The sequence below is a fragment of the Papio anubis genome, chromosome 12 (assembly GCF_008728515.1).
Source record: "Papio anubis isolate 15944 chromosome 12, Panubis1.0, whole genome shotgun sequence".
Classification (NCBI taxonomy): domain Eukaryota; kingdom Metazoa; phylum Chordata; class Mammalia; order Primates; family Cercopithecidae; genus Papio; species Papio anubis.
In genome coordinates this window covers 11,195,895-11,213,485 of record NC_044987.1, presented here as the reverse complement: position 1 = coordinate 11,213,485, position 17,591 = coordinate 11,195,895, and the positions used below count along the sequence as shown (strand labels likewise).

Genomic DNA, 17,591 nt, shown 5'->3' with positions numbered 1-17,591 from the left:
TTAATAAATATTTTCTGTAAAACAAATGATTTGAATTATACGAAGGATCATGCCAGATTCAGATATTTTTTAAATCTGTATTTTCTTACATCGGGATTGCCTGAAGCAAAGTAGACCTTTCCAGTCGATAGACCCTGAAATCTACAAAAAGACTTTGTAGATTACCTAGCGTAACTCATCCCTAAATCTCAATTTCAGAGTGTTTAAAATGCCATGTAGTCACTGGATTGAGGCAAAAATGTGAGCACAGTGGTCCTGAGTCTCCATTTCTAGGAGAGGGATGGGGGTGGATACAACAGGGGTGCTTGCCACTAGGGGCAGCTCTGGGGTGGAGCGCAGCAGGATAGAGGAAACGGACTATTTCTGAGAAGTGAGAACATCCCACAGTGTGAATTTCATTGAGGCAAGAGTTGGTGCCAAGTGCAGAATTGCATAGGGGTGAATAGTTTACAGTTACTCCCTCAAGATGCATTGTTTGCAGAAAGATAAACCTGTCAGGGTACAGTAGGAATGGTTGTCCAGAGCTGGGTTACAGGGGCCACCAATGAAAATCCTCCATGGAGCCTAGTCTTCTTCAGCTCCTTCCTGTGTCATAACAAAGCAATTCCGATTTTTTGCTTGACATGACATTTAAAGGCTAATATCTCCCTGGTGTTTGGCAAACATCCTGTCCCATCAGAACAAACCAGGCAACTGTTTTCCAGGTTTTAAAAACTTTTTCATTACATTCATTATGCTTCAAACTGTTATTTTTGCAATTCCAATAACACACCACGCTTCCTACACTTGACCTCAGCCAAAAGGCCGAGAAGCTATCAAACCATGCTTTCTTTTATGTCTCTATGCCTCTGCACATGTGGGTCTTCTGCTGGAAATATGGCCCCCTTGCTCTACATGGAAAACGCCGCTGCTCACCTTCAAACCTTGACTAAGAACTGTCTTCTCTGTGAAATTCTCTCTGGATCAGGATTCTTCTCCCTGTTTTCATATTGCATTTGGTACACATTTCTCTTGAAGTGAATTTACCAAACTGTAGTTCTTGGATTGGTTTTCTGCTCCTTCCTCCCTTCCCCCAGATTTGAAGCAACTGAGGCCAGAGTCATCTTTGATAGGCATTCAAAAAATATTTGTAGGAAGCAGTAATCATTTTTCATAAACTTTCAGAAAATTCACACTACTCACTATTATGGTATGCTTAGAGTCTGGGAAGACTCAATACTTTTTGATTGATTTGCTAGATTACCAGGTACACCACGAAGCTCCAATTTTCTTAGCAGATATAGGCAGAACTCCATTGTAAATGGCATAATCATACAGTCACATTTTGTTCCTCTAAAACATAACATCTACCAACAATAAAACACACACACACAAATTAAAAGAAAAAAAACCTTATCCCCAACCCCAAATGTTCCCTCTCCTCTCCTCGCCTCCACTCCTCTCCTGTCTCCTCTTCTCTTTCTGTCTCCTTTTGCTCCCACTCCAACCACAAGTAACTTTTCACAGTCTAACTCTAGGCATTAGAAGGGTGTTTAACACATAGTAAATGCTCAAAAACTATTTGAGAATAGATGTCCCTCCTTCCTTTTGCTGACAAATTTCTAGAAAGGGCAGTCTAATCTTGCAGCTTCCATTAATTCGTTCCCTATCTACTCTTTAACCCATAGCAATCTCATTTCTTCTCTGACCACTCTACTGAAATTGTTGTCTCAAAGGTCATCAATGACCTAATTACAAAATTTAATGGAATTATCTCTGTCTGTCTTCTGCCTGACTTCATTATAGGATATAGTAACATTTATCCCTTTGAAATGTAGTATAATTTTAAAAGTATGAGTTTTAAAGCAAAGAGACCCTAGTTTAAATTTGTGTTCATCTTCTACTAGCTGTGTGAACTTGGGCAAGTCACCTTGTAAAATCTCCCATCACCTTGAAATAGGACTTTTGATATTTATTTCTCAGAGTTGTTGCAAGGGTCAGCTGGGATTTTGTGGGTGAGGCACTCAGCGCAGCGCCTGGCTTAGTGTAGCCATGCAATAAATGCCTCCTTTCTCCCCTCGGCTTCCCAGTGAGTGCTGTTTCTTGGTTTTCTTCCAGAGGTTTCTCCTTTTCCTTGCCTATCTCCTCTCATTCCACATTTTACCCCTGCCCTATTTCAGATTTTCTCCATCTTTTACCTGAACTATTTGCCATTCATATATATGGTCAATATTCCAAAAATATTGGCTGATTGAATGATAATCTCTTAATTGGTTTTTATGGTTCCTATTTGCTTTTTTCTCCAGTTCAAATGTCAAATTTCACGCTGTCACCAGAGTTGATGCTTCCCAAATACAGGTTAGTAATGTAGCCCCCTCAACACCACAAAAAAAAAAAAAAAAAAAAAGAAAACCACCAAACCCAAACCAATCTGAATAGTATCCCTTGCCTAAATAATAAAATCTATAATTCAACACTAGGCTAGGTGTGGTGGCTCACACCTGTAATCCCAGCACTTTGGAAGGCTGAGATAGGAGGATCCCTTTGGACCAGAAGTTCAAGACAAGCCTGGGCAATATAGCAAGACCCTGTCTCTAATTTAAAAACAAGACAAAACAAAACCCTTCTACACTGCAATCCGACCCCTTGTTTGTCCAGCCTCATTGCCTAATCGTGTATGTCCTACCCTATGCTCTGACTTATCTTTTCCTATTTTCAAAACCACTCTGTGAGTTTTCACTCCTCATTGCTTTTATTCCAACTGCTAATGCCCTATTCTTTTTTATTGAAATTCCTACTTGAAGTATTAACTTAAATACCAGTTCTTCCATAGGACTTGCTTAGACTGCCTCTTTTCCTCTAGTTAAAATTTATCAATCTTTCCACTCACACCTCTTGTGCACTTGTATTTTGCACTTAACTAATTCTGCTTTAAGAGATCATGTGTTTCAATGCACCATGTGTATCTTATTTATCTAGCTATATCCCAAGGGCTTCCTGAACAGGGAGACTTACACAGTGCTCTAGCTTAACAACCACTTGTAGAATTAAACTGCATTGAAAATCAACAAGAATAGTCCTGTTTCTTATGAAGGGTATTATAAGGGAAACTTACACATAACAAAGGCTAACATTTATTGAGCACTTACTGTGTGCCAAACTCTGTTCTAAGTGCCCTACATAGCACTAACGCTTACAATCACTCCAGCAAGGAGATGCCATTTATTATCTTGATTGTACAGATGAGGAAACTGAGTTACAGAGAAGTTAAATAACTTAGCCACAATAAAACTGCTAGTAAGTGATGGAAACGGGTACAAAACTCAGGTGGCTTGACTTTGGGTCTGCACACTCAGTCACTAGTTGGTAATTAGTATAGGCTGATGGTATTTTGCAATGCTTCTGAGGAAAGCAAGAGCAGAATTTCCAGCACATGCCACCTGCTTTCTTTGGGATGGGCAGCCAAGGACAGATGGGGCAACCTCAGAGAGTCTTTTTTTTTTTTTTTTTTTTTTTTTTTGAGACGGAGTCTTGCTCTGTCGCCCAGGCTGGAGTGCAGTGGCCGGATCTCAGCTCACTGCAAGCTCCGCCTCCCGGGTTCACGCCATGCTCCTGCCTCAGCCTCCCGAGTAGCTGGGACTACAGGCGCCCGTCACCTCGCCCGGCTAGTTTTTTGTATTTTTTAGTAGAGATGGGGTTTCACTGTGTTAGCCAGGATGGTCTCGATCTCCTGACCTCGTGATCCACCCATCTCGGCCTCCCAAAGTGCTGGGATTACAGACTTGAGCCACCGCGCCCGGCCTCAGAGAGTCTTTTTCAGCCCTGGTTTGCACGTAAGTTCTTGCAAGATTTAGAGGACAAGAGATAATGTCCTTCTGTGCCTTGGTATTCTTGGTGTCAAGTACAAGGAGAGCCAAATGTTGTGCAAAACATTCTTCTTTGACGCCGAAGCCTTTTGATGAGCAATTACACCAATGAGGCTTATCTGGTGATAGTCCTTCTCCCGAGGTGACGTCATTGCTCACCCTGGCCCCTGTGAAGGCTGTTGGAAGCAAACAGCTGATCCTGTGCACTCCCCAAGGTTGAGAGCACTGCCCAGGGCTCTGTTCTCCAAAACTGAGTCTCCATCCAAGTCCTGAAGCATTTTCTCCCTTTTTCCTTGGAAGGAGAAGCTGGATGTGGTGGTTGGTCAACTGTGGTTTGATTTAGGTTGTATTTAACCAGCATCAGCCTCCTCCTCCACACTCCTTCTCTAACTACACCAATTCAGTGCAGCGTCCCCTGACCCTTCTTAAAGTAGCAAGCCCCTCCCTGGGGAAATGAAGGGAGGACTCGTGAAAGAAACGGAAGGAGATACCACGGGGAAGAGTTTAAGTTATTCCCTCCAATTCTTTCTCCTGTCTTCCTCCCCGAGCCCTCACTTCCTTGCTTCAGTACCATCCTGGTAATTGATCCCTGTATTTCTAGTTCATCAGTGCAAGATATTAAAGCTGTTTGTAGGTCTCAGGGAGGGTTTAGCATCCGATGATCAAAATGCCATTGAGCCAGTAACAGGTCAGCTCAAACAGACTTTGTTTTAGGTGTAAGCAAATTGCTTCTACTTTAAAAAGCAACCATCTGGGTCTTAGAGACCCACAGTAGTAGGGTGGGCTGGGCCTTTAAGAGATCATCTCTTTCCTGCCACCGCCTCTAACTAGGCTCCAGTTACCTTTAAAAGATCTACAGAGAAGGCCATTCTCTACCCAGCCTTAGTCATTCATGCCAGTCCTTAAACAGCCTTACCCTCGGTAAATGTTTATCATCTATCCCAAATCCCCCATGCTGCACTCTACAGAAATGCATTTCCTCTTGCTCAGCAGCAAAATGAGAGTTGCAGAGTGAAATCTGGCCATCCTTCGTCGTGTGTTTGAAGACAGTTAACATTGCTCTCAGCATCGTCCACGTTTCTGTCCGTATTTCCAGGTTTTCTGCCAGCCGCAAATTCCACTTCTTCTATGCCTACTGCCTGCTTCTTTCCCTTGTAATGGGCCAACCGTTGGGATTGGCCATTCTGAGTTGTGTCAGGGAGAGACTCTGTGTCCCAGCATTGAGAGTGGGGACTGTCTTTCTTGCAACAACAGTGTTGTGGGGAGACGTTCCTGTGTCCGTGGGAGTTCCTTGCCTTGGCATCCTGGAGCAGGTGCAATAATGTGTCCGGGGTGCCTGCGCCTTCCAGTTCACATTTACTTGGATGTGTACCCAGGAGAAATCTAGCCTGGAAGCTACTATGTTTCACTTAAGTTTTCTCCTGGAAATTGAATAATAATAATAGTTTATGAGTCTCCAGAAGTAATAGACAGGTGTTGGGTGTCTTGTATCTGTAGGCAAAGCGAGCCTTTGCAGCTGAGAATAAACAACAGTTGCTTGGTAATATGACCTCCTTTCATTTAAAGTCAGAGGCCTGGCTGCAGGTGGGAGAGGGGAGGCTGGGTTGTTCTGGCTACCACCTGTCTGGGGAAGCGGGGAATGGGGGCAAAGGTGAAGCCAGTTTCACAGAGAACTGTGGGGCTGCTGAGAGCCAAATATTGCAGAGAAGAAATATGGGAGTGGGGAGACTTGGGGAGCAAATGCAATCGCTGAGATTCTGATGCAGGGCATGGAAACTCTTTGGTTCTGACGTTGGCATCAGCTACTTTGAGAAAGTGTTTCTCTACACTTTTGGAGGCCTCTAAACTGGCTTCAGAAGGCGTGAGTTCCAGTTCTGGCCTTGTCATTGATTAGCCATCGTCATTTATCTGTGACCTTGGATAAACTACTGAATCTCTCTGTCCCACTTTCATCAATTGTAAAGGCTGCTGGGAAGACACAGTGTGGTGTATGAAAGCTCTTTCCAAAAGTGTAGAGGTCACCAAACACATAAAAAGCACAGGATACTGGAGAGAATTAAAGGAAGGAGAAACTTGATTCTTTCCTCAAGGAGCTTATAGTCTTAATGGTAATGATGGCTCACAGCTGCAGGGCATTTCATATTTCAAAGCAGTGCCTCATTTATTATCTTACTTGCCAGAGCCATGGGCAAGAGAAACAGCTGGAAAGGGCTAGGGGACGTGTTTTGAACAGGGTTTTAATGGTCAAAAAGGTTATGGCTTGAAAAAAAGAAGGGACTGCAGGTGCAAGTGAGTAAGGACAGTGTTCAGGCTAAGAGTTCTGTGTATCTGCTTCCCAAGCGAGACATTTTAGATTCCTGTTTGGAGGTTTTCTCTCAGGCCAGGTGAAATGTAAATGATCACTCTTAGCCACTGCTGTGCCCAAGGCTTAAATTAAATCTCATAGGATTTCAGGTTCAGAATCTACTGTGGGTGGGAAAAGTGGCTGAAGTGTGTGGGAAGAGAGAGCTGGTGGCTTTTCTTCCTTGTAAGAGGTATACACTTAAATTCAGAGTGCCCAGAACAAACTTAAAGCTTCCCCCCTTGTTGTTTCTCCCTCTTCCCAAGTTGCCCATAGAATCTTCTTGCCCCTGTCTTGTGCACCATCCTTTTGTTTTTTTGGCCTCGAAGCGAATGGTAGTGTCCTGGCTTCCTTTCTTCCCATAAGCTCCTGAGACCCTCATCTTCTATGTCAAGAGCCCACCCAATACGCAGGTTCCTTGAACTGGGAAGTTATCAGATCCCCTGCAAAACACTCGTCCTTGGAGGAAGTACAAGGGAGTGAACAAACTCTGTGGAACTTGGCTTAGCTCTGGATCCTGAAGTTTGGAATTACAGCGCAGCCTCCTCAGCATCCCTGGAGCCGGAAGAGATGACCTGCTCCTTGCCAGGCCTGACACCTGATGGGAAGGGGTTTCTGCTTTCTGTGCTATGTCCGGGAGTTAAAATAGAGTGATACCAAATCACTCCTGAGAGGGCCAGTGGCTGGATTTCAGAAACGGGGCCGACATTCCAGGGAGTCATTTATGGGTGGGCCTGGCCTTGGCTTTTCAGCCGCACCATCTCTCTCCCTGAGGAAGACGTATTTCCCTCAGTTTCCCAGCCTCTCAAAGGTTGTGTAATGTCAGCATGCCTTGAGCTTTTCCATACTTGACAAGTGTCATTGCAGAGCTTGGTAGACCCATAGCCAGCTGTCAGCCCTTGATGTCTTGCTGAACTGCAGGGATGTATTTACTTGCAGTGAATTCTTGTGGTCTTTAGGGGTGTGAATTTTCCTCAGCTTTAGGATACTTGTGAAATGTGACCTTTGTCCTGGCACGGAAGCTGGGCATTGGCTCCCAGATGGAAACTGGACTCTGAGAGTGGCAGAAAAGAGGGGTGGATCAGATTGTGGACTTCATGGTATATTCTTGGGTGCTTCTCATGATCTCTTTGAAAGTTATTGACCAGGCTGGGTATGGTGGCTCATGCCTGTAATCTTAGCACTTTGGGAGGCCAAGGCGGGCAGATCATTTGAGGCCAGGAGTTTGAGACCAGCCTGTGCAAATAGCAAGACCTCATATCTACAAAAATAAATGAAACTTAGCTGGGTGTGGTGGTGTGCACCTGTACTCCCAGCTGCTTAGGAGGCTCAGGTGGGAGGACAGCTTGAGCCCAGGAATTCAAGGTTGCAGTGAGCCATGACTGCACTACGGCACTCCAGCCTGGGCAACAGAGTGAGACTTTGTTTCTTAAAAACAAAACAAAACAAAACAGTTACTGACCCAAGAGACAAATGCATTGGGCTAGGGATGAAGGAGGAGAATGAGTGCTACAGCCTTGCTCTAGGAGCTGGGCTGGGTTAGACTCAGTGCTCACAGAGAGCACCTAAATAGGACAGATCAGTTCTAGGGTTGATGATCTCTTAGGGCCTGGGTCTAGAGAATGAGTGTGGTTCAGCACATCTTGGGATGCTACCAGGACTGACCCAGACTTCCTAGGTTCCATGACATGGGGACATACTGGACTCTGTGACCCAGTCCACGGCAGACTGGAGCAGAACTGAATCAGCCCTCAGGAATGTAAGGGGGGGCGGGTACACTCAACTCCCTGGGGCTCTGTTGGAGGCATTGCTTTGCGGCTGCTCACCCACTCCTCATTTCATTCTTTGCTCAGGACGCAGCTATAGTACTGGCAGCTGGCTCATGTACAGGGTTCAGCCCCCATTGTCCTTACTGGTCCTGTGTCCTTTGTCTCTCAGACCCTATTGTCTGTCTTTCCTTGGTGTGTCATGTCTGGTGTCCTCAGCTCACGCCGCCACGGGAGAACTGTCCTCTCTTCTCAGCTTGTCATTTTGGAAGCAGCCTCCAGCAACCTTGCTTTCCTCCTCTGACTATACTCCGGCCTGCAGTGCCACTACCCACACCCCCAAATAATTCAAAGTGCCTTTCTTAGGAGACAAGAGCTAGTTGAAAAGTCTCCTCATTTTCCTTCAACCCTGTGTCATGGGTGGCCTGAGAGAGTGAGGACTGAATTCATTGATTCCCCTTTCTCTGCACCCCCCACCCCCAAGGAAATAGCCGAGTTTGACTAATGGGAGCTGCCGGGCCAATCATTGCCCTGAGAAAGTTTGGTTTGTGATCCTATTTCACCAGGCTGATTGGAGCAGCCTTTACTTGGAGGTAGAGTCCCTCCCCTGGGGAATCCGTGTACAGTTACACTAGCGGTCGCTGCCAGTGCTAGTCCATTCAGGATAGTCCCCCCACCCCGCCCCCAGCCCCCGCTCCTCCTCCTCCTTTTTTGTTTTTATCCAGTGTCTCGCTTCCTCTCTCTCTCTCCCCCTTTCCCTCCTACCACTGCCTCTTCCTCCTGCTCTCTACCTCCCTGCAGCGCCAAGCCGGCTCCCCAACCTGGTCTGCTGAACGCAAACCGCTGAGAGTTTGCTGCACCGCCCCCTGGGGCCCCGGGCTGCCGAGTTCCGCTAAGGCAAAGACGCAGCAAGCGAGGGAGCGCAGCGGAAGAAAAACAAGCGGGCGCGCGAGGGGAGCCCCAGGAGGGCGACCGGGTGGCTGGCAGGCAGCTCCCGCCCCGCCAGGGTGGCCTCGCCGGCGGCTGACGGCCCGGAGGACTCGCGCTCCGAAAAGTTAGACTCTGGGAGGCGGCGCGCCACGCCGCGTCTCCTCGCGTCCCTTCCTCTCTGTGCTCTGGGAAAGGAACTTGGTCCTCCGGCCCCTGGAGAGGGGAGTGTGCCGCGGGCCGAGGGTGGGGAGCAGCCAGCGGGAGACGCGTACGAGGCCGCTGGCGGAGGGCGCAGGGCGAGCGCAGAAGCGACGGCCCCCATGCCGGCGGCCAACATGATGGAGAACCGGCCGCTGCCCGCCCTGCAGGTGCCCGAGCCGCAGGGCGCGGCTGAGGGCAGCCCGGTCTGGTCCAGTTCGTCGACCCCCACGCTTCGCCGCCGGCGCTTCAAGATGCGCCGCATGAAGAACGTACAGGAGCAGAGCCTGGAGGCGGGGCTGGCCCGGGACCTACCCGGCGTCTTGACCCCCGGCAAAGAGTTCCTGCAGCTGCCGTCCATCGAGATCACGCCCTCCAGCGACGAAGACACCCCGTGGTCCAACTGCTCCACACCCAGCGCGTCCCCGCGCCGAAAACGCTTCCTCCTCCGCAAGTGGCTGAGGGTGAGGGAGCGGAAGGAGTGCAGTGAAAGCAGGTACGTCCCCGTTCCATCCGTCTCCTTCCCTTCCCTCCCTTCCTCTCCAGAGCCGTCCAGGGCCTCGGGGCATCCTGGGGGAAACGTCCTGGGGGAGAGTAGGAGCCTGTCACCAGAGGCGCTTCTGGCGGGCGCTGCGCCTGGTCCCAGGGATGGTGGCTTTCAGTTTCCACACGTGCCACCCGCTCCCCAGCCCAGGGTGAGGGGCTTCATGTTGCACGACACGTTTACGTGGGGCTTCACGCTGCATTCCATCTCCTTTGATCCCCACAGCGAAATAAATCATAATAATAAGAGCAGCTAATAGTTATCGAGCCCTTACCATGCGGGCCACTATGTTGAGCACTTCATGTACCTCCAGATTCCATCCCTACCGCAAACTCTCTGAGGTAGGTATTACTATGGCTCCCTTTCTACAGATGGAGATAGCTAAAGGCCAGAGAAGAAGTTAAGTGGTTTATATTTCTGAACTCCGTTTCCATCTTATTTTACGTTTGGCCACACCGGCTTGCCTTAACTGGCGCACTTGTGTGGAAGTGAAATATTGACATTGAGTGAGTCACATTTCCTACCATATCAGTCTTTAGACATGGATACCTACAAGACTGTGGTTTGTACCAGCTACTTTTTTGCCTAGGTCAATGTGGCATCTGGGTAATGGGAGAAGTTTGAGCTTCCTTCACGTAGAGAATTGGTGCAGGGCGCCATAGAGCAGCTCTGCACAGCTCTGGTCAGGACTGCTGCTTCAGGGAGTTGTGTCTGAGGCAAGCCCCTTGCCTGGTGGAGGGCAGGGAGTCCTCACTTGTTCATTGGTACCACAAATCCTACATATTTACTTTGGGACTCTAGGGCCCTGTCTCTTAATGGATTTGTGTTCTTGTACGGAGCAACTGGATCACTTTCCCTGGAATTCCTTCTCCAAATCTGTTCAATTACATTGATTTCAATTCAGTAAATACTTACTGAATATTTCTATGAGCTCAGTCTAGTAACAGCTAATAGTGGTGATGTTGAGGAGGGTGTGGGGGAAGGATAGGTAGAGTAAGGGATTGTAGACCGTGAGAAAGAAAATGAGAGGATACTTGTATAAGAAATGAACACCTGGGCACAGTGGCTCACGCCTGTAATCCCATCACTTTGGGAGGCCGAGGCGTGTGGATCACTTGAGGTCAGGAGTTCGAGACCACCCTGGCCAACATGGTGAAACCCTGTCTCTATTAAAAGTACAAAAATGAGCTGGGCATAGTGGCAGGCTCCTGTAATCCCAACTACTTGGGAGGCTGAGGCAAGAGAATCACTTGAACCTGGGTGCGGGGGCTGCAGTGAGCTGAGATCATGCCACTGCACTCCATCCTGGGCCACAGAGTGAGACTATATCTCAAAAAAAAAAAAAAAAAAAAAAAAAAAAAGACCTGTGGGAGCCATTGAAAAACATACTGTGCTGTGTACTAGAAAAAAGAGAGTTCTGGAGAAGTAGAGGCAGACTTCTTGAAGGAGGAGGGTGACACCATGACAAATACAGATGGGTAGTAGAAAACAGCAGGAAAAGAATGAGGTTGGGTGCATAAGACTGGCGGAGGGGAACAATATGAAGAGTGGCAGGAGAAACAGGATGAGCCATATGTCTCTGTGGGGTGGGGATTGAGGAGCAGGATTGGTTACGCAGAAGATGGGCGTTTTGGACCTTCCAGAGTTTCTCTTTTCTGTTTGCCATAACTGAGCATGGTTCCCTCTGCAGGTGCAGATACAGAGCTTTGTTCCATGGATTTTTGTGGACCCTGGGGATAGAAGTTCCTTCTGTTTGGTACTTCATCCTGCTACCCTTTTCACAGAGCAGAGGGAAATGGGGCAAACTTGGTGGGAGCTAACCTTGAACTAAAGTAGTTTGTCAGGCCGGGGCAGTGGCTCGTGCCTGTAATCCCAGCACTTTGGGAGGTGAGGCGGCAGGGTCACCTGAGGTGAGGCGGGAGGGTCACCTGAGGTCAGGAGTTTGAAACCAGCTTGGCCAACATGGTGAAACCCGTCTCTACTAAAAATACAAAAAACTAGCCAGGTGTAGTAGCGGGTGCCTGCAATCCCAGCTACTCGGGAGGCCAAGGCAGGAGAATTGCTTGAACCTGGGAGGTGGAGGTTGCAGTGAGCCAAGATCATGCCATTGCACTCCAGCCTGGGCAAGAAGAGCGAAACTTTGTCTTAAATAAATAAATAAATAAAGTAGTTTGTCATGGCTTATTGGCTTTTCCCTCAAATGTAAAAGAAACTAAAAGAGACCTTCTTTTGATCTTGACATTCTGTCATATATACTGAGGACAAAATATGGTAAAAAGAGCCGGGTGCAATGGCATGGCCTGTATTCCCAGCTACTTGGGTTGTGGTGTGAGGATCACATGAGCCCAAGAGTTCAAGGCTTTAATAGGCTATAATGGTGCCTGTGCATAACTGCTACACTTTAGCCTGGAAAACATGGTGAGACCCCCACCCCCAGCTCTTAAAATGTTATATATATATGTGTGTGTGTGTATGCGTGTGTGTGTGTGAAGAAAAAAAGTCTTGCATTGCTGGCTGGGATGGGGATGACTGTAGATTTGGTTAGATTTAGGAAGGTATTCGTGGTTTCAAGAGTTGTCTATGTGTGTAGTAGAACCTTTATTTTTGTTGGATTTGGGGACATATCCTTAAAATTTGGCAGGATTTTCACCTAGATGTAGTTCAGGTGGTTATTTTAAGTGGTGACTTTTTGGATTAGAAGAACCTATGTATCACTTTGGGAGGCCGAGACGGGCGGATCATGAGGTCAGGAGATCGAGACCATCCTGGCTAACACGGTGAAACCCCGTCTCTACTAAAAAATACAAAAAACTAGCCGGGCGAGGTGGCGGGCGCCTGTAGTCCCAGCTACTCGGGAGGCTGAGGCAGGAGAATGGCATAAACCCAGGAGGCGGAGCTTGCAGTGAGCTGAGATCCGGCCACTGTACTCCAGCCTGGGCGACAGAGCGAGACTCCGTCTCAAAAAAAAAAAAAAAAAGAAGAACCTATGTATCGGCCGGGCGCAGTGGCTCACATTTGTAATCCTAGCACTTTGGGAAGCTGAGGCGGGCCTCTGGAGTTCGTGACCAACTTGGGCAACACGGTGAAACACTGTCGCTACTAAAAATACAAAAATTAGCCGGGTGTGGTGGTGGATGCCTGTAGTCCCAGCTACTCGGGAGGCTGAGGCAGGAGAATTGCTTGAACTTGGGAGGTGGAGGTTGCAGTGAGCGGAGATCTCGGAACTGCACTCCAGCCTGGGCGACAGAGCAAGACTCCGTTTCCAAAATAACAAAAAACCAAAACAAAACAAACAAGGACATATGTATCTGAAAAAGCAGACTCTGGATTCAAATTCAAATTTGTGTGACTCACATCTCCTCTTAGCTACTGTGGTACTGCCTTCTGTTGGAATCTATTTGGATTATGTGTAAAACAAAGCCCCATCATTTTTAGGCCTTGAAGATGAAAGGCTTCTTTCCAAGAAAAGAAGCAATCAAGTGAACAGGTGCTTGTAGATACCACCAAGTGGCCTGAGAAGGAGCTGGTGGTAGGGTGTGGTAGCTCATGCCTGTAATCCCAGCACTTTGGGAGGCTGAGGAGGCAGATAATTTGAGTCCAGGAATTCGAGACCAGCCTAGCCAACATGGCAAAACCCTGTTCCTACTAAAAATACAAAAATTAGCTGGACATGGTAGTGCGTGCCTGTAGTCCCAGCTACTTAGGAGGCTGAGGCATGAGAATTGCTTGAACTCAGTGGGCAAAGGCAAAGGTTTCAGTGAGCTGAGATCACGCCTCTGTACTCCGGCTTGGGTGACAGAGCAAGACTCCGTTTCCAAAAAAAAAAAAAAAGGAATCGGCATTTAGAGGCAATGGAGTGCAGGGAACATTGGACTTAATGTCAGAAGACAGCTATACATTTAAGTTCTGTCATCGATTAACTATGGAGATTAGCTTGAGCATTTCACTTTACCTCTATGAGCTTCACCTTCTTCATTGGCAGAAGAGGATATCTGTGGATTAATGGGAAGTCTGAAGAGTAGTGCATGTGAAAATGTGTTGCCAGCTTCCTCTTCCTGTTCAAGGGTGAAGGCTTATTTCATTACTCTGTGAGTCTCTCACATGGAATGGATGTTTGCTTAAAAGTATGAGGTTACATACTCACGTGTCCTGGAGCAGCACCTGAGCCTGCTCACATGATTCAGGATTTGGAAATGATGGTTGGAAAATGGCTCTGCTCTGGCCTGGATTAGGGAGGATTAGCATACCAGGCCCAGCATGACGTCTCCACATTCCCCACCCCAAATCTACCTCTCCAAAGCAGAGAAAAACACCTTTCAGGCTTGCTATGAAATTCAGTCCGATGTGGTAAAAGTTAAGTGGCTGAGAGGACCACAGCTTGTGGATTTCTTTTAATTTTTGTTTTTTCATTATTTGTTTAGTTTTCTTTTTTTCCTTTTGTTTCTTTCTTTTTTTTTTTTTTTTACTTGTCACTGACTTGAAGCTCAAGTTTGCAGATTTTCCCTGCACAAAGTTGAAAATGTGAAGAGGATTAGGAGACCCCTTTCTCCTCCTTAAACCCTAGGAAGGAAGAAGTGGAAAAAATGGTAAAGATAGCATGGCTTACTAACTTTCCAATAGTCACTGGAATACTCCAAGACCAATCGTGTTCATCTTTGTATCTTCATAGCACTGTACCTGACCTCTTACAGTGATCTATAGATCTATAGATGTTTGTTGATGAATTAATAATGAGTAAATAAATGATTCCTTTTTCTCTGTTGTTTAAAGTGAAATTCTTTTTATTCATGAGTGTGGGAAAATTTCTGAAAGGAGATAAGTACAGAGCTGAGTTTTTAAAAACAGCTTTATTGGGATATAATTTATATAATATACAATTCACCTATTTAAAGTATAATTCAACGGTTTTTAGTATATTCACAGCTATGTACAACCATCACCACTGTCGGTTTCAAAAAACTTTTGTCGCCCCACAAAGAAACTCATACTCTTTTTTTTTGAAACGGAGTCTCACTCTGTCACCTAGGCTGGAGTGCAGTGGCTCAATCTCGGCTCACTGCAGCCTCTGCCTCCTGGGTTCAAGTGATTCTCCTGCCTCAGCCTCCTGAGTAGCTGGGATTACAGAAGCGTGCCACCAAGCCCGGCTAATTTTTGTATTTTTAGTAGAGACGGGGTTTCACCATGTTGGCCGGGCTGGTCTTGAACTCCTGACTTCATGATCTGCCCACCTTGGCCTCCCAGAGTGCTGGGATTACAGGCATGAGCCACTGTGCCTGGCTGAAACTCATACTTTTTAGCTAGCACCTTCACCCTCTCCATCCCATTCCCCCAGCCCTAGACAACCACTGACCTATAGAGAGCTGAGTTTTGAAGGGGTAACAAATGCCTATAGGTGAAAGCAGTTTGGATGTATTGGCTTGAAGATGGAGATGGATGACCAAATATGATCTTGTTGAGGAATGTGGAAAAATGAAGGTGGTGAGGCTGACAGACCGAAGGTGATTTATGCCAAAGAGTTTGAATTTCAATGAATCACTCAGTCATCAAACAGGTATTGAGATCCTATATGCAAAGTGCTTCCCAGGAAAGTGGAGTCAATTCAATGGGGAGCTACTATAGTTTCTGGAGCTTGGGAGAGACACTCTCAAAGTGGTACTCGAGGCAACTACTTTCTGCTGTTCTGTGTAGCAGGAAGGAAGCGTGGGGAGGTGAAGGCCTGGAGTCTTGCTCTTTTCTTTCAGTGGTCTAACTGCAAAGTATCATCTTAACTACTATTGAACATAAGACGGCACAGTTTTTTTGCTGGCCATGTTGCCCTCTGAGCTCAGGGAATAGTGTAGTCTGCAGTTGACGGGGCAGCCTCCTCGCGTTAATACTCACATGTCTTTCTAACTCCCTTGCCCAAAACTGGTTGTGGTGATTGTTCAGAACCCAAACTGAGGATTGGAACCCCTCTCTGAATCGCTAGGTTCAGAAAAGTCAGAAATTGGATGAAGCCACATCTCCCAGGATGTCCTCTTGTCATTATTCTCTGGAGGGGGAAGGGAAAACTGATGACAGGTGAGTGAGTTGGGTGGTGGCCAACTGCAGGCTCTTTCTAGGGGATGCAGAAGCACCTCTCTGTGTCTCTGCCCAGGATACCTTCACTGTTACTACCTTTTATTCTCCTGGCTGTTATGTCCCTTCTTCTGCATAACATGCCTACCCCCGTCATGATTGCTCACAGTCTGGCAGACCAGCAGCTAGAGAGTAGAGGGCCTCAGGGTTTCCACTTAGCTCCATGTCTGACCACTGGTAGTGCCGCTCACTGATTGTACCCAGCCTGCTAGGTTAGGTCATCTCTCTGGTGCCAGCCTAACTGGCGTGTGGTTTGCCTGTAATGAATATATAGCATTGGTATATTTATCTTGATTCTTCATCTCCTTCCTCTGACCTTTGGAGGGAGACTTGTTTCGGGTTTCAGCTCCATTTCCAGGGGAGCACGGTGATTCTGTGCATCTGAATGCTCTCCCCTTCAGCCCGTCACTATTGGTGTAGCTTCTCCACCCTGTGTGTGCCCTGCTACCTATGAGAAGCACAGGAAGCGTGGGAGAGAGAAAACTCACGTCCTTCTTAACACAAAGTGAAGACCAAATGCAAAGGAGACCTATGATTGGTCAGTGGATTAAGTAAGTGATCGGTGCTGGATAGGGTTAACTGGCAAAAACTTCGACCACATTCATAATTCCTTGAGGGCAGGGACTGGTCGTACTCTGCGCCAAGTTTTCTGCCAAGCAGCCTTAAGTACATTATCACATTTAATCCTCACAACAATGTCTCGGTCCCCCCAGGCAGGTTTTACAGCTGAGGAACCCGAAGTTCAGAGATTAACACTCTCCTGGTCCAACAGAAGCAAGGCTGGGATTTGAAGCCTGTCCTGATTCCAAAGCCTGAGCTCATTACAGCTCCACTCTCCTATCCCCCCAGGGCCTGGAAGCAGTCAGCCCTCCCCCGCGTGAGAACGTGCAGATGTGGAGGGGGAGGTTCTGAAGGAAGGTAGGAATGTGGGCAGTCGATGAGATGTGTGTGAGGGTTGTGGGAAGCAGACAGGTGTGAGGGTCATGCTGCCGATGGTCTAGGTGGACTCCTCCGTGAGAAGCAGCTAGCCCTTGGCTGTAGATGTGGTTTCTAGATTAAAACAATTTGTGGAAACTGAGACGGTGGAGATGGAGCCCTGTGGGCTGATTTCATACTGACCAGCTTCCTCTGTGGGAGTTGGTATTTTGAAAATTTCCTTGGTGGTTATGCACTCAGAGGGTGCCAATTACACATCAGGCAAGGGGCTGGGATGAAGATGAGGCAGATGCACAGGTGATCATTCTGCCCTAGTTGGTGCATTTCTCCCAGGTATTATATATCCTTCAGTTGCTATGCTGGTCACTGGTAATTGCTTCTAGGGTAACGCAGAAGTTAAGGAGTCTGAATGGCTAAGCTGCCAGTGGGGAATTTTTTTCCTGACCCCAGTGGACAAACTGCTGGCCCTGAAGCAGGTGTTTAGACCTGGAGCCAAGGCTGGCCCGGAGAGCCCGGAGGTGGTTGCTGGGTTGCTGTGTGTACAAGAGCTTGATGAAAACTGAGGGTTTTTCCTGAGGCATTTGCCCCCTTGGGATTCTTTCCTCCATAGCACATATGGGTGTGTGACTTGCCAAGGGGCTGTTGTGCCTGGTGTGAGGAGGGACACAGCTTCTCATTGTCTTGGCGGGTGGGAATCTGTGAGCTCTTCTCCTGTGACTCTGGAGCCTGGAAGGAAGTGTCCTCTGAGAAGAGACTTGTTTTGGTTCTCTCAGGGACTCAGAACAGAAAATCGAATGTGGATTTTCCAGTGGGAGAAGGGAAGCAGGATGGTGATGCCTCAGCTGGTGAGGAGATGTTGGGCAGTAGCCAGCCACTCCCTGCCACCATAGGCAGCAACCTCCTAAACACACTCC

At 47.4% G+C, this 17,591-nt stretch overlaps 1 protein-coding gene across 17 annotated transcripts in view; it reads left to right on the top strand.

Moving 5' to 3' along the window:
- GRAMD1B (GRAM domain containing 1B) overlaps nucleotides 1-17,591 on the top strand; it is a 274,604-nt gene that overhangs the window by 64,389 nt on the left and 192,624 nt on the right. For 13 of the 17 annotated variants that reach the window (XM_021926648.2, XM_021926652.2, XM_021926649.2 and 10 more), the window contains exon 1: nucleotides 8,686-9,576. The exons of 3 other annotated variants lie outside the window; for them this stretch is intronic. In XM_021926648.2, coding sequence (XP_021782340.1) covers nucleotides 9,203-9,576 — 374 coding nt within the window. In that variant the 5' untranslated portion in view covers nucleotides 8,686-9,202. Of the gene's footprint in view, nucleotides 1-8,685; nucleotides 9,577-17,591 lie in introns of those variants that run through there. One more of the 17 variants, XM_031652843.1, reaches the window with a different exon arrangement.